The sequence below is a fragment of the Crinia signifera genome, chromosome 2 (genome assembly GCF_055691185.1).
Source record: "Crinia signifera chromosome 2, ASM5569118v1, whole genome shotgun sequence".
In the NCBI taxonomy this organism is placed as follows: Eukaryota; Metazoa; Chordata; class Amphibia; order Anura; family Myobatrachidae; genus Crinia; species Crinia signifera.
In genome coordinates, this window is record NC_139218.1 from 32,682,563 (window position 1) to 32,698,198 (window position 15,636).

At 39.9% G+C, this 15,636-nt stretch overlaps 1 protein-coding gene across 3 annotated transcripts in view; it reads left to right on the forward strand.

Annotated features, from left to right (window-relative positions):
- The window catches only part of NCAM2 (neural cell adhesion molecule 2), a 344,278-nt gene that overhangs the window by 176,245 nt on the left and 152,397 nt on the right, over positions 1-15,636 (forward strand). For all 3 annotated transcript variants that reach the window (XM_083171879.1, XM_083171880.1, XM_083171881.1), the window contains 3 exons: positions 6,924-7,069; positions 10,987-11,137; positions 14,383-14,570. In XM_083171879.1, the coding sequence (XP_083028005.1) occupies positions 6,924-7,069; positions 10,987-11,137; positions 14,383-14,570 (485 nt within the window). The remainder of the gene's footprint in view (positions 1-6,923; positions 7,070-10,986; positions 11,138-14,382; positions 14,571-15,636) is intronic.

Below are 15,636 nucleotides of genomic sequence, written 5' to 3' on the forward strand. Positions count from 1 at the left end.
GGCCATAGGCCCTTCATGTTGGCCAGTCCGGCCCTGGTAGTGGTTGCATTGTTAAGACTTTTTGATGGTTTTATAAAGTAAAGTAAAACTATTTCCCTGAGGTTATATGTGAAAGGATGAACAGGATCTGATTGGTTGCTATGGGCAGGATCACCTCTTTTCATTTTTAGAAGCTTTAGTAAATTTACCCCTTACTGTGGGCTAATATTTGTTCGACAGTTTGCATATTCATTTCATACTGTACTGACACTGTTGCCATTGGCTAATATATTACATATGAAGATCCCACAGGACAATAGCCACTTTTTAGGGCAGCTTACCCAATTCCCCTTCTTTTCATCATTCTCATTTAAGTGCAAATTAACAATAATATCTATTTGAACAAATACGATGTCTCTCTTCTATAATTCAATACAATATCAAAATTTATATTGCTAGATACTTACAGTAAGCCTATATCTTATCGGAACCAAGAATATAGACTCTCAGATTAATTTACAAAGATTTATATTAATGGCATGTAATAGGTCCAATTACAATTCAACCTTTTCCCTAAGCTGTTCCCCTTAATTAATTACAATACAGGTCTGGTATCCCTTATCGAAATGGTCGGGACCACAATCATTTTGGATAAGGGATTATTCCGGATTTGGGAATTTTTTTCTTCAACATACTAACATGGTCCCTCGATGGCCCCTTGACATCCTTGGCGGCCATCCGGTTCGTCTTCAGAGGCATCCCCGGTTTCAAGGATGCATTGCACGGATGCCTCTCAGGACGAACCTAATGGTTGCCGTGGATGTCGGGGGGACCGCTGGGGACCCCCGGGGGACCCGTGAGTATGAAAAACGGTGCAAGGTGAAACAAAATCCCTGAAATATTCTGGTGCAACCACTGTTTATGATAGATTTACTCAATCTGACATTAAATAGAACATTATTTTACGGCAAGAGTAATCCCACCACTTCCCCGCCCAGGAGCGCAGATACTGTTGTCCTTTATAGTGCTTGTGTGGTTTGTTGGAATGTAGTAGCCACACAAGAAGAATCTTAGCTTCAGCAATACAATTACTGCCTGTGATTGTGATCGTTTTATGAGCTCATTTATAAGGGAGGATTTGGAGCATCCAGATTTCATTTGGAATGAATTTTTTTTTTTGGAAGATGCAGTCAGTTCTGGCTTGTTATCAAGGTTGAGACACCTGTCAAAGATTCAGCCATGCGCTTCTCAGGTTCCGTACTAATCACAATGCCTCTCAGCAGGGCTAAGGTACTGTCTAGTCTTCACTGCTGTTACTGTATTTGATGTTGATATGTACAAAGCTTGTAAAAAAAAAAGTATGACTTTAAGGAAATGAATACATATTACATTTGGGAACTTCAATATTATTGGACTGTCATTCTATTGTGGTTAATTAACTCATATCTCCTATTGTAAAATAATAGAGATATGAGATATTGCAAGAGGAAAAAAATATATACTGACAATTATTCTTTTTCCAAAAGCCTTTTTTTTTATAAAGCTTTATTGCTTTCTGCACTCTTGGCACATTAAATGTCATTTTAAATAATTCCGACAATCACCGACAACCGTTTTGAGCCTTGGGGGGGCTTTGTGACATGTATAACACATACCGCATATGTGTTATACATTGTGCAGTGATGCAGTTGTAAGGGAAACATTAGCAAGTCAGAGGTTTTTTATCTAACCTTATTTTCATGCCTGTTTGACGGTTATAGTCAGTTTGTAAACAAAAAATATCCATAGATCACCTTGTAGCTATTTTAGACGAGCCTCTAACCAGAGCATTTCAACGGTAAGACATGATAGCAGCCTTAACAGCAACACAGTATTGTATACTGTATGTGTGAAAAACTACTCAGGCTGAAATGAAGTCCCACTACTCTATCTTGTTTTGAAAAGATGTCAAAGTACATTAGCTTCATCTCTCCCAAACTTTTATTTAGAGAGAAAACATGGCAAATTTCTTATGAGTTGCGCTACAGCTTTATATTGATGTGGGAATGTAGCAGTGAAATGAGTGGAGAAGAGGACAAGTGGAGCTTCTACTTATTATTTTATAAAATGTAGTTTAAACATTGGCAACTTCTCCACCGGTCCACTTCTCCTCTGGTCCACTTCACCACTGGTCCACTTCTCCTCTGGTCCACTTCTCCTCTGGTCCACTTCTCCTCTGGTCCACTTCTCCACTGCTCCACTTCTCCTCTGGTCCACATCTCCACTGCTCCACTTCTCCTCTGGTCCACTTCACCACTGGTCCACGTCTCCTCTGGTCCACTTCTCCTCTGGTCCACTTCTCCACTGCTCCACTTCTCCTCTGGTCCACTTCTCCACTGCTCCACTTCTCCACTGGTCCACTTCTCCACTGGTTTACTTCTCCACTGGTCCACTACTCCACTGGGCCCCTTCTCCACTTCTCCAGTGGTCCATTTCTCTACTAATCCTCTTCCCAGTGGTCCACTTCTGCACTGATCTACTTCGAAACTGTTCTACTTTCCCACTGGTCCACTTATCCACTCTTTTTACTGCTTGATACATCAACCGACTTCTATATTGAATCCTGCTCCAGTTGCAATCCATTTTTGTTACCACTTAATCATGTTAGATGTGAATATTATTATTTTCTAACATTGAATTCTTTTTGATGTATCCAATTTGGTATCTGCACACCAATCTGTTTTTCTAGCTGTTTTGTGCTCCGGCCATTTGCTAAAAAGAAAGCCAATGAAAAAAACAGCCAAGTGATCAAAAATAGAATCACCGGATTTACCCACCCTTGGCAACTTGGCCTCTGAGTATAGGCCGGTATCCGAAAAAAGATGTACTGTAAAAAATGCATGGCAACTGGAGGGGTAATAGAGGGCTGCATCAGGGTGTTTTTATTTATTATGATAAAAATGTCTGAGGGCTGCATAAGCAAAAAAACATATAAGTGCCCTACAGTATGTTTTGGGACACAGTGTTAGAAGTAGTTAGCTTTAAGTGGGTTTGGCAGTTTTAGGTATGTGGTTTGTTCTATTCCTATGAGGAGTGTAGTGGGCATAGCCAGCTCAGAGACGTTATTAGAGCAAGTCAGGTGGTTTCTCTTTATTTTACCATTTTTGGAAGCCCTTAACACCCTCCATGATTTTGCTTTTTGTTCTTCAATTTGATTTGATTAATTTGATACTGGATTCATTCTATAGTTGGCTATTAAAATCCAGATGGGCAGGAAGTTGTTACCAGCCAGCAGTTAAAGCTTTGCATAAGCAGCCATTGTGGGGCACCCAATTTTGGAAGGATGGCGGGTGTGTCCTTCCTATATGGGTTGACAAAGGGTGTTCCCGTGCCAGAGCATCCATTGCTTTGCCAGAGTAAAGGGTGGTGAATCCCGCACAATGCAGGTTTTGCATTTAGGAGGCGGTGGTATGTCCCCTCCTTGTTATTTTGAGTTATGACCTAGTTGACTGATGCTGGCATTGGTAGCACTTTTCTTTGCCATCCTCCACAGTTAGTTTAAACCAGGTCACAAAACCACTGCTTGTTGACCTTTGAAATCTAGCAGTTGGTGTCCGTGTTTTTATTTCTCAGTGTTAAGGTAGCTTAAAGTATATGTAGAAGTGTGTCTCAATAACACAATGGGCGTAGGTGATTGTAGGTAAGAGAGCTGTAATTGAAAGACAAGAAGAGTGCTGTGTGAACAGGAGGGAGGAGGGCCCTGCTCTAAGGAGCTTACAATCTAGAACGAGGGGGAGACAGACAGGTGACCTTAGGTGCAGGTAAGGAGACCTTAGGCAAGAAGTGAGGATAAAAAATAAAAATAAAGAAATATAGAGAGCGCACTGTGTTGTACAACAATTTATTATATGTAAAAATATAAATATAAAAATAACAATTTATAGTACACAAAACCATACATAAATACACAGTTAAAAACAATAATACATTATGATATCCAGCATTAATGATGGGATGTATAGTGTGACCAATTTATAAAGTCCCAACAGTTGATGTAAAGCAGCTCTGTATAAATGTCTATTAGACTTGAGCGTCCTAGCTCCTTAAATTCAATAGCCTTTATAACAGTGTATCAAATCCCAAAGGGATATATAGTTACCAGTCCCACTAGGCTCTGTGAGGTCTCATACAGGAGATGAAATGGACGGGGGGGGGAGAGTTCCACTGTTATCCGCTGACAACCGACGGGGCTCAGTTGTACTGAGAGCCACCGTCGGGAGCAGACCGTCCGTCCCCCGTCTGCCTGTGCCCTCTGGATGTTAGCTGGGGGAAGAGATCTCACTCGCCGGCCTGATGACGTTCACGCTGGCGAGTTCGCCGCAGGTCACTCTCAATTTGCGGTATTGCTGGAAACCAGTTGGATGTTTGGAGATAAGGCTGGAGCTGAGTTCCAGTGATTATTTGCAGAGCAGTGCTGGATGTATGACAGGCTTGACGCGTTTCTCCATCCTACAAGCACGACGGTTTCCTCAGAAGCTCGAAGTGAGGATGGCAGGGAGGGACAGGACATGAGGCAGCAGGTGAAGAGAATGGACAAAGTAGTCCTCTCCCTCCTCCTATCCTCCTCTCCCCCCTCCACCTGCACCCTTGAACAACAGCTTTGCACAGTGGCCCATGCCGCATCAGTACCAGGCAGCCTTGTTGATACTTGTAGTCCATCTGTAAATATCAATAGTATTTAACCATTTATTTACATTACTACCTCTACACCCATAGACCTTATGCTGCAGAGAAAAGAAAGCCTTTTGTTTTAACCCTTGAAATCATTGTCCATGCTGAGAAAGGACTCCATTTCTGGTGGGTCTCCATTTCCCTAGGGATTCTAGCTCTAGGCTGACTACTGTAGCTGAGGGTTGCCCCCCAAGCTGTGCATACCCCATGTTATAGAGTCATCTGGAAAATATTGGAGATCCCATGCAAGTTTTCCGATCTTTATTTCATTACCAGCCTAGACTCAAACACCTTATACTGGTTAGTGATTAATCGATTACCCCACAACGTGGTTGTTGTTTTTTTTATTTTTTTATTTTAAATGTTTTTTTAATGTTTAAGAAGTTTTAAAGCTTAAAAGTAAAATAAAACTTGCAAAGATCAAAAAGATCAATGGGTTGTTACTCATAGGGGTACATTTCTTAAGATGGGAGTTACAGTATATCAAAGATGGGATGTTGCCCATAGCAACCATTCGGATTCTACATGTTATATAGTTGGCACTTTCTAGAAGATAATAGATAGAATCTGTTGGGTTTCTATTTGCAACATCCCATTTTCAATAGAAGTCCCATCTCAGTACATTTACCCCCTAATCGCTGTTATTTGGGTGGGTGTGCTGCCAGACTTTAGTGCAGGTGCTAAACCTGATTCATAGTAAATTCAGGGTTTGTGTTCTTCTAGCGAAAAAATCTATAGTATATAAGTATACTGAGCCGGGTTTGGCCTTAAGCAAATTTTATGGATTGCAAAACTGATGACAAAACAAAATATATATAGACCTTTAGTAAATATGCTTGTGACTGCATTTTATACAGTATACAGTATTATTTTTGAGGGCTACAGTACAGTGTATTCATATACACACAAACACACATACAGTATATGTATATTGATATTCATATCATTGCATATAATGGGCCAGTTTGTTATATTAGGAGGATTATCTCACAGGCTTGGATACTCTCCCAGAATAGTCAGGAGGCTACCAAGAAACGTGTCCGCCTCCTGGCACCCCGCAAAGGTGGGCAAGTCCACCACAATCCCCCCAGCCTCTCGCAATCACCCCTCTTGGGGGGTCTGTGGGGACCTGATGACATAAATTGCATCATTGTGGCCCTGCCCCTGCTGTGCCACGCCTGTAATACTGGTATTGCACATCTGAGGACATGGCCACGATAATGCAATTACAATGGCCCCGCCTACACTTAGCACTCAATTGTTGAGCTCCACGTCTGGTCTGGCCCTTTCCCACCGGCCCCACCCCTGCCTCTTCTTGCTGATTGCCCTCTCTCGGAGAGGGCAGACTAAAAGTAGGCAACCCTGCACTATACTGATCACTGATTACTGATTACTGTTTACAGTTAATGGACGGGATGTTGTAACATCTGCTGCCCCTTATCGCCCCCCTTCGCCGGCCACCACATTCTTAATAACGGCATATGTTCTAACATAAGCGGTTATTAACGCAAGGGACAGGTCTTGCAATAAGAGCTGTCCCTTGCGATGCGGTGTCGTCACTGAACATCCGGGTCTGTGACCCGGGAGTCCATCTGCGCATGCGCAGAGTGACGGCGACTGCGGGGGCATGGTCAGAGGGATCCGTGCTTTTGCTATCGATTGACACTGTGGAGGGGGCACAGAGCATACAGAAATGCGGTAAAAACCCAGATAACGGGGTTTTTACCGCATTTCTGTTTTAGAGAATCTCCACCATTATCTTCATAATGTACTATTCTAGGTGTGTTGTATGTAAATAAAAGTCTTGTACAGTAGTAGTAAAATGTTATATTGATACGTTACTTAAGTGAGTTGATTCTGTTATGAGTAAATTGGTCCATATTAGGTAACTAAGAGCAACAGTGCATGCAAATGACAATAACATTGAGTTTAGTTTTGTCAACAACTGTGGAAGATATATAAATATGTATACAGTAACTGTTATATGCAGATGCCTTATTTAATTGAATGTTGCATGATCTCTAACGTACAAGGTCAGAGGAAAAATTAATTGTCCAGACAGTAACCTTGATTAAGCAAAATAACATTGCAAAACAGTTTGTACAGTTTTGTGTCTTGTAAATTAAACACACATCGGATATAGTGATATAAACCTGTTTTCTAGCCAACAAGTCTTGTTGCTAGGTTACACTGTTTTATAATTTTAGCAGTAATGTAATTAATTCTGTTAACAGTGCAGCCTCATATCATACAACTGCACAATGAGACTACGGTAGAGTACGGTCATGTGACCCTGACCTGTGAAGCGGAAGGAGAACCCGTTCCAGAGATTACATGGAAGAGGGCTAGCGATGGGAAGACTTTTTATGACGGAGACAAGGTGAGATTGATTTATATATTGCTGTAATACTGTAACAGGTCAACAACAACACTGTAAGACAGCAAGTGATTAGCCAAATATTCTGTATCTTCATGGAAACTGAGATTTTACTATAGTGAGATGGGGAGATTTATCGAACCTTGTAGAGATAAATTGGAAAGGGAAAAAATGGCAACCAATCAGTTACTAACTGTCATTTTAGAGGCTATGTTAAAAAAGTGGCAGCTAGTAGCTGATCAGTTAGTGCTATATCCCTCTACAAGGTTTGTTACAGATGGAGCCACAGTTAACTTTGCTCCTGTGCACTGGAGCATCCCACCTAGGTGCGATGACCACCGAGCATGAGTCGCTCGTGTATGTGAGACGCCGGCATGATCCATCTGTAGTAGTTTGGTACATTTTAATATGAATCTGTCCTACATGATATTCAATCTCATAAGTACTTTACCCAACTTTGTGGAAGAAACGTTTTGTTTGGTTCAGGAGTTATTGACTATTCAGTGCATGTTCCGGGGACACTAGTGTGTGGTCAAGCCCCAATCAAAACACTTTGATGTTGGCCATTCCGCCAATACACAGGCCAGGCTTCCCACTCCCAAAGTTTAGGCCCCAAAATGTTTTTTTCCCCTAACCGTTCCAGGAGGCATCTTAGTATGTTCAATGGAATCTCCCCTCTTAGATACACAGGGGTGTATTTACAAATTTACGAAGATGGGAGTTCTAATGAACATGGGATGTTGCCCATAGCAACCAATCAGAACCTACTTCTTATTTATTTATTTACCTTCTAGAAGATAAGAGATAGAATATAATTGGTTGCCATGGTCAACATCGCATCTTCAATAGAACTAGAATCTTAGCACATTTAGCCCACAGTGTTAATTTAAATTGTAATTAATAGCTGATTTTTAATTGTATTAAACTCTTTTTCTTTAGAACAAATGTTATGAGTTATGGTTATGGTTATGGTTATGCTTTCTTTACACACACAAAAAAATCTAATTTCATATGAATAAATGTTGTCTCACATGTTCTGAATATTCTATTCAGCTGAACAATAATTAATGTCATTATTATGTAAAAGACAGAATAAATGACAGAATAAATGCACAATAAGACTACAGTGACAAATATCAAATATAGAGAGAGCTTTTTTGAAATGAAAATCCCTTTAGGTGTCCTGATGTCCTTTTACTGACGTGCAAATATTAACATTGTCGCTATTTGACATTGGAAACTTTCCTAATCCCTTTAAATAAATTCAAATTACCTACGTTTTTTTGTCACTTTTACCGATTTAGTAGAGAAACCTGTGACACCCCCGGAATTATAAGCATCCTGATGACAGAGCCCAGATATAGCTTTTTAATGGAAGGGGACTGTACATAATGCAGCCTTTATGGAATATCTTATCCTGACTGCTGAAGGAATTTGCATCATGATATGGGTATGGATCATTGGGTAGATAGCAACTAGGTCGACAAGCATTAGGTCGACATGCATTAAAGTAGACATGATTGAAGTTCAACATGCAGGAAGGTCAATATGGGTTAGGTCGACAGGTCATTATGTCAACACAAGCATTAGGTCGACGTGGGGTAGGTCGATAGTCAAAAGGTTAACATGTTTTTTTTTATTATTATTTCGACACAGTCGACATGGACACTGAAACGTAGCACCGCGTCCCCTTGTATGCACTCGCATTGTTTGGGCACGGTGCCTCGCTACACTCGGCACACTATTTTATTCTACTGACATGCCCTAGTGGATGGTAGGGCATGAAATACCGCCTGTCGGCACATGTCGGCTCAAAGAAAAAAGTGAAAGCCTCATGTCAACCTTTTGACTGTAAACCTTCCCCATGTTGACCTAATGACCTGTTGACCTAACCTATGTTGACCTTCAGTCATGTTGACTTTCCAGTCATGTCGACGTAGATGTGTTGACATAATGCTTGTCGACCCTATGATTGTAGACCTAGTGACCATAGTGACTATATCCCCCTAGGGAAAAATATACATACTATTTACTACACCCCTACTTAGGAACATCAATCCTAAAACATTATAAAATGCAGTTATAGTCCCTGTACCCCCATGCACCCCATCTATTTTCCCTTATTTTTTTCCCCTTAAAACATTTATTGACAATAAAAATACAGCAATGCAGCCGGACTTTGGGCCAGATGTATTAAGAGGATTGAAAAGGGATAAAACAGAGAGAGATAAAGTACAAGCCAATCAGCTCCTATTAAGGGCTGTGTTTGAAAAATGACAGGAGCTGATTGGTTGGTGGTTTATCACTCCATTTAAGTTTTCAAGGCTTAGTACATCTCGTCCTTTGTATTTAGGAGGGGTTTCTTTCAACGTGTTGCACATCAGTTGGTCACACAACACAGAACAGCCATAAGACCCAATGGTGTTAATCTTCTAAAATGGGAGTTCTATTTAAGATGGGATGTTGCTATGGACACAAATATATTCCACACATTCCAAACACTTTTATTCATTTCTGAAATAATTTCAATGATTTCTTCCAGTTTCTGGAACATCTGTAACTAGATAATGACAATTGATCCTAAATACATATACTATGCATGATTGTGTACCATCCTACAAAAATATGTAACAAAATTATTTTTGGATTGGATTCTCTTTAGCTCAATTACAGTAGAAGCTCTAGAACTCTGCAAATATATATATGTATGAATCCGAGCCACAATGACCCAAGTACTGAGCAGATTATGGATGCGCTTATTTATATTTACGAATGAAATGAGAATATTTCTGGAGATTAAATCTAACTTGAATAATCGGCATTTTCTCTTATTTGACTAAGTCAATGTATATTGTATTGCTAAAGGCCTGGTTGAAATTGCAAATATGTAGAGATATATGGATATATAATACCATTTTTGGAAATAATTATTCTTTATCTATGAGTGCCAAATACATGTCAATACATATGCCCTTTCAGCTATTTCATTTCACATTATCTATGATTGTTGTTACTGAGAATACATTTGTCATCTCTGGGCAAGGAAAACAGCCATCAGTCAGATTCAATTCTTGTCATAGATATTTAATAAACGATGGTCATGTTTCCATCCCAAAAAAGCACAACAGGTTTAAAGAATGAAATTGCTTATTTAATATTGGCCATTATTATTTTCAGAATAATTGTTTACATATTCATTCATACATCTGGCATTTTATTATTTATTAAATAAATGTACAGTATGTATTCTTTTTGAGAAATTTTAATATTATTGTTGTTATTATAACAACCACTAAGTACAGCATTGTGACCGCTAAATACAGCATTGGGGTATTTATATTATTTGGTATGAAAGGCACAAAATCTTTGTTCTTGTTCATTTAAAAATAAGTATAATTCTTGTTGCGTCCATTGGATGGGTGTTTTAATTGTTCATATGGATCTTGAAACAGAGCTGCACCCACATTAGATTTAATTGCTCTTGCATTGCTTGCTGCATTTACATACACCTCATTTAATAGTCATCGTCATCTTAATTGAGCACTTGCACTTGTGTATACTTGGTAAAAATGATAAAGTAGAGATATGCCTGTGCATATGTGTAGCTTGCAATTCTATTGGTACGCCCTTACTGAACTTGCCTGCATAAGAAACCCTCAGTTGTACACAACTGAAACACACAGGCTGCTGCTCTTGATATGTCTCAGCAGAAATTGGTTCCGGTAATAAGGAAACAGGAAGTGTTGAAACAGGAAGTCAGTAGTCGGGACAATTTCAAGCAGAAGGAGGTCATTAGCCAATTTTTTGCTAGGGTTGACCCTCCTCTGTGGCTTTAACTCAGCAAGTTTGTTGTACTTTATGCACCTTCCTTTGTAGTATTTTGGGCCAAATTATGTTTTCTTTACGTGTGATATTAACAGAGCCAAGATGAACGGATAGAAAGTACAGGATACCATGGAAAATCCTCCTTGCGCATTAAAAATGTGATGTTATCTGATGCAGGAAGATATGACTGTGAGGCAGCGAGCAGAATTGGTGGCCACCAGAAGAGCATGTATCTCAACATAGAATGTAAGTTTCGTATCTATCTTCTGTGTCTGCCCCCCCCCCCCTCCATCGCCCCCCAAGATTGTGATGCATGTCCAATTTACATTCTGACAGAGACACAGACAGTAAACTCTCTGGTATATTTTTATTAGTTGTGTTTAAAAAAGGTCCAAATGCAGAACATTTTTACATTCTATATAAATTTTAGTTGTGTGTAATTATGTTAGCCTTGGCTGCTCTCTAGATATTTACATTTTTATTCTTAATTGTTGTAACATAATCAACCAATAAATTAAATATAGATTTTTGTTATCTTCATGTGTACTCAAAGTTTGTAGAAAAATGAAGTATGCTCGCAGTTCTGAGGTTCATTGAAAACAGGCGTTGACTGAGATACTGACAAGTAAATGAGAAGGATCTAACATATCCATGCAGAACACAAATGCCTTATAGGCCTACAGTGGTGGCAGATTATATATACTGTACTACCACCCAGAGCAATAATCATTGGTCATTTGATAAATGCAGTACATTTCTATGATATGGCGCCAAAATCCCTTTGTTGACATGATGCCTAGAAAGTTTCACTCTTCTATCGCCCGCAACTCAGGCCAAGACTGTAGCCAGATGTGAAGTGTTGTTTACTTGAGTTAGTCATGAGATTGAGTTGCCACAAAAAAAAAAAAAACCTGAATCAAAGTTACACAAATTGGGCTTCAAATTGATTCCCAATCCACCCTATTCTCTGTATTTGGCCAGAGCCAGTTCTTACTGTTTCCAAATTTGAAAATGTGGCTCAGTGGGAAGAAATTCTTGTTGAATGAGGAAGTCATCGCTGCCATTAATGCAAATTTTGCAGCCTTTAAGACACGCTTTTTCTGATGGTATTCAAAAATTGAAAACTCACTTGATCCAATGTATTGCCCTTGAGTTTATGTTGAGAAATGAAAAAAAGGTACTTGTGTACTTTCACGGCTCCCACCGCATGCCATCGCATGCCATATGTAGTGGCATGCGATGCGATGTTTTTGTGCATTTTTTATAAGATCGCATGTGATCTGATGCGATGCGATGTCATTTTTCTCAGAAATTATTGACATGAGTTGACATCATGTAAAATGAACCCCAAATGTCATTTTTCACACTGTACCACCCCCACTATCAACGCAAACCCGAACCGTGCTGAGCACAGCCAGCCCGCGAGGGTCGGCGGTACGCGTCCTACGACCTTTTCATACCCCCACTATCCACGTCGGCGTGGAGTTGAGAATAGAAAGAGTGGCAAGCGCAGCGAGCCACCGAGCCCGAAGCGTGGCGAGCGGACGCGGATACCTTCACAGGTATCCGTGTCCCCTTGCGGGCTTCACAGGTATCCGTGTCCGCTAGCCACGCTTCATTTTCTATTCTCAACTCCACGCCGACGTGGATAGTGGGGGTATGAAAAGGTCGTAGGACGTGTACAGCCGCCCCTCGTGGGCTCGCTGCGCTCGCCATGCTTCGGGTTGGCATTGATAGTGGGGGTGGTACAGTGTGAAAAATTAAATTTGGGGTGCATTTTACATGTCAACTCATGTCCATAATTTCAGTGAAAAATGACATTGCATCGCATGCGATCTCATGCGATCGCATGCGATGCGATTTTTCCCTGTACGATGCACATCGTGGGAGCCGTGAAAGTACACAAGTACCGAAAAAAATATGATTTACTTACTTTTATACCACACATCAAACAAACCCTCATATATAAACCAATTATAGCTATTACTGCTACTCAATGCAGAGCAGAATTAAATAAAATAAGGGTGGGCGGCTGCTTGTACCAAAAGCAGTGTTAACAGGTTTCTTAATGGTGATGTGCACTCGCATGTGTCCTACCATTTATCCTCAATGTGCAACTTTTTTACAATCGCATACAAAGTACACCCATATTTATAAAACATGTACGCAAAATGTAGAACTATTGTAGTTGAACATTTGAAAGAATTCTTAAGGTTTTATGATCACAAACATTTCAATGGAACAATGTCAGTGGACGCTGATTGGATTTAATGGGTTGACATTTGAGCTCATGCTTGCCAGTTCTAGTATCTAGTTTATATTTTAACATGTTTTGGAATCAGCCAGGGGTGTATCCAGTAAGACAAATTGACAAACATTACACATGGGGGAATTCAGTCAGCACTGAAAACTTTCAGTAGAAAATTGAGAACTTTTTGGCCACTTCAATGAAAACACATAGGATCTTGGATGACTTTCCAGACCTATGTGTTTTTATGATCATGAAAGTCCAAGTGCCAAAGGGGCAGATTTATTAAGCTTGGAGAAGAGATAAACTGGAGATAAAGCTGAGAAAAGGTAAAAGGAGATAAAGCACAGCCAATCAGCTGTGTTTGAAAAAGACAGTTGGGAGCTGATTGGCTGTGCTTTATCTCCTTTTACCTTTTCTCTGCTTTATCTCCAGTTTATCTCTTCTCCAAGCCTAATAAATCTGCCCCTGAGTCCAGTATTTTATGCAATAAGAAAAGGTCACTCTACTGTATAATTAGATACAATAAACCAATATGTATTTTGCAAACAGAAATGTATCAAATCAGCTTGATGCTTTTTTCAAGCTTATCCAATTAATCTTGAAAACTTTGCCTTTTTTTTAATTCCAGGAATATAGATAGATAGATACAGATGGAGCCGGCCTCTTCCTTGCAGAGGCTCTCGCCAGGGGCGCGCGCGCCTTGTGGCTACGGAGCTTTCTCCGCTGCCTCCCGCGCCGCCCCTCACCACCCCGCCATCCCCCTATCTCTGCCCATCTCCCTGAAGAGGAGACGGGTTGGATACCGCCGCGGTACTGTCCTGAAAGTGGGACGCGCTTGTGTGTGAAACGCACATGCGTCCCAGTCAGTTGGAGCGTCTCTGCGCCGGCGATCGCAGGCATGCTGGCGATTCCCGGTCAAGGTTTAAAGGCGCTTCTTCTGTTGATAGATAGATAAATAGATAGAGTAGACAGACAGACAATGGGAACTAATGTTTTCATTGTTGGAAAGTTCCTTTCATGTTTTGTTACTGGAATGAATAAACACTTATACTGTAGGTAGCTGTAAATATTAATTTAAGCCAAACTATCATTTTGCGAAATTCAACATACTGTACTGTACATGAGTGAAATTGATTTTACGATGAAAATGTCTCAGGTGTGATAAATAACTGTAAATGTACACTGGCAAAAGTAATTTATTTTTTTATATTCATTTTGAGTAATATTTTGTTTCTTATAGATGCACCTAAATTTATTTCAAATCAAACAATTTTCTATTCTTGGGAAAACAATCCAATTAATATCAGCTGTGATGTGATCTCCAACCCTCCATCATCAATTTTCTGGAGCAGAGAAAAAATTCTGTTGCCAGCAAGGAATATAACAAATATAAAAACATACAGAGATGGGAAGAAGATACTACTAGAGGTGAGCTATGTGATTTGTGGTTTTGTAAATTTACATTTTAGCTCACAATAGAAAATGTAAAAATAAAATGCTTCAGGCTATTAACTGCAGAAATAAGTTAGGAAATGTAATTTACAGTAACTTGCTGTAGATTAGAACAATATTGATAATGATAAATACTAATTATAAAATGTCTTATTTTTTATTTCTAAAATTATTTTAAGGTAGCTTTTTTCTTTTCATTTTCTTAGAGCAATCATTTTAAAAATGTTTTTATCATATTTGTTATAAGTCTATTTCAAAATGTTACATTTTAGACATTATTCCTATTAACAGGTATTTATATAGCACTAAAAAAGTATATTACTCATGTACTGCCCCAGCAGAGATTAAAACAGGTCTACCCTTTTTTTTAAATTAACCAATTTAACTTTACTATCTGAATCATACAGCAAAATGATAGTAAGCTATCCTTACACCCTTCCTAAAGTAGTCTTATGCTGCTTTCACATCGCAAAATGAGGGATCGCACCGGGACTTTGAAACAGGTCAGTCACAGCACGATCCTTCATTTTGGGATGTTTACATCCCCACAGCGAACCGGTTCACTGACGCCATCAGGGGGCAAGACGGGGAGTCAGCGCATCATCGGGGAAAGGGGAGCAGGCAGCGCTTAGAGCTGGCGCTGCTCCAAGCGCTGCCTCCGCCATAGTGTAAACGGGAAACCTGTCGGTCAACCTGTTCACACCACCAACGAACATGGCAGAAAACCGTTAAGGACTCTGCTTTTGTACCGGTTCATTTTGCCGTGTTGCTACCCATTTTTGGGACACGGTAACCCCTTTCACATCGCACTATTTACCGTGTCAAAACAGCTTGGTACCAGGTAATTAGTTGTGATGTGAAAGGAGTATTAGAGACAGATATACTAAGGCTTGGAGATTGGTGAAGTGGAGAGAGGTAAACTACCAACCAACCTACAGTATGTTATTTTTTTAAACACAGCCTGTAACATGGATGGTTCTTTATCTCTCTCCACTTTAACACCCTTGAAGGCTTAGTACATCTCTCCCTGAGTCTGAAACAC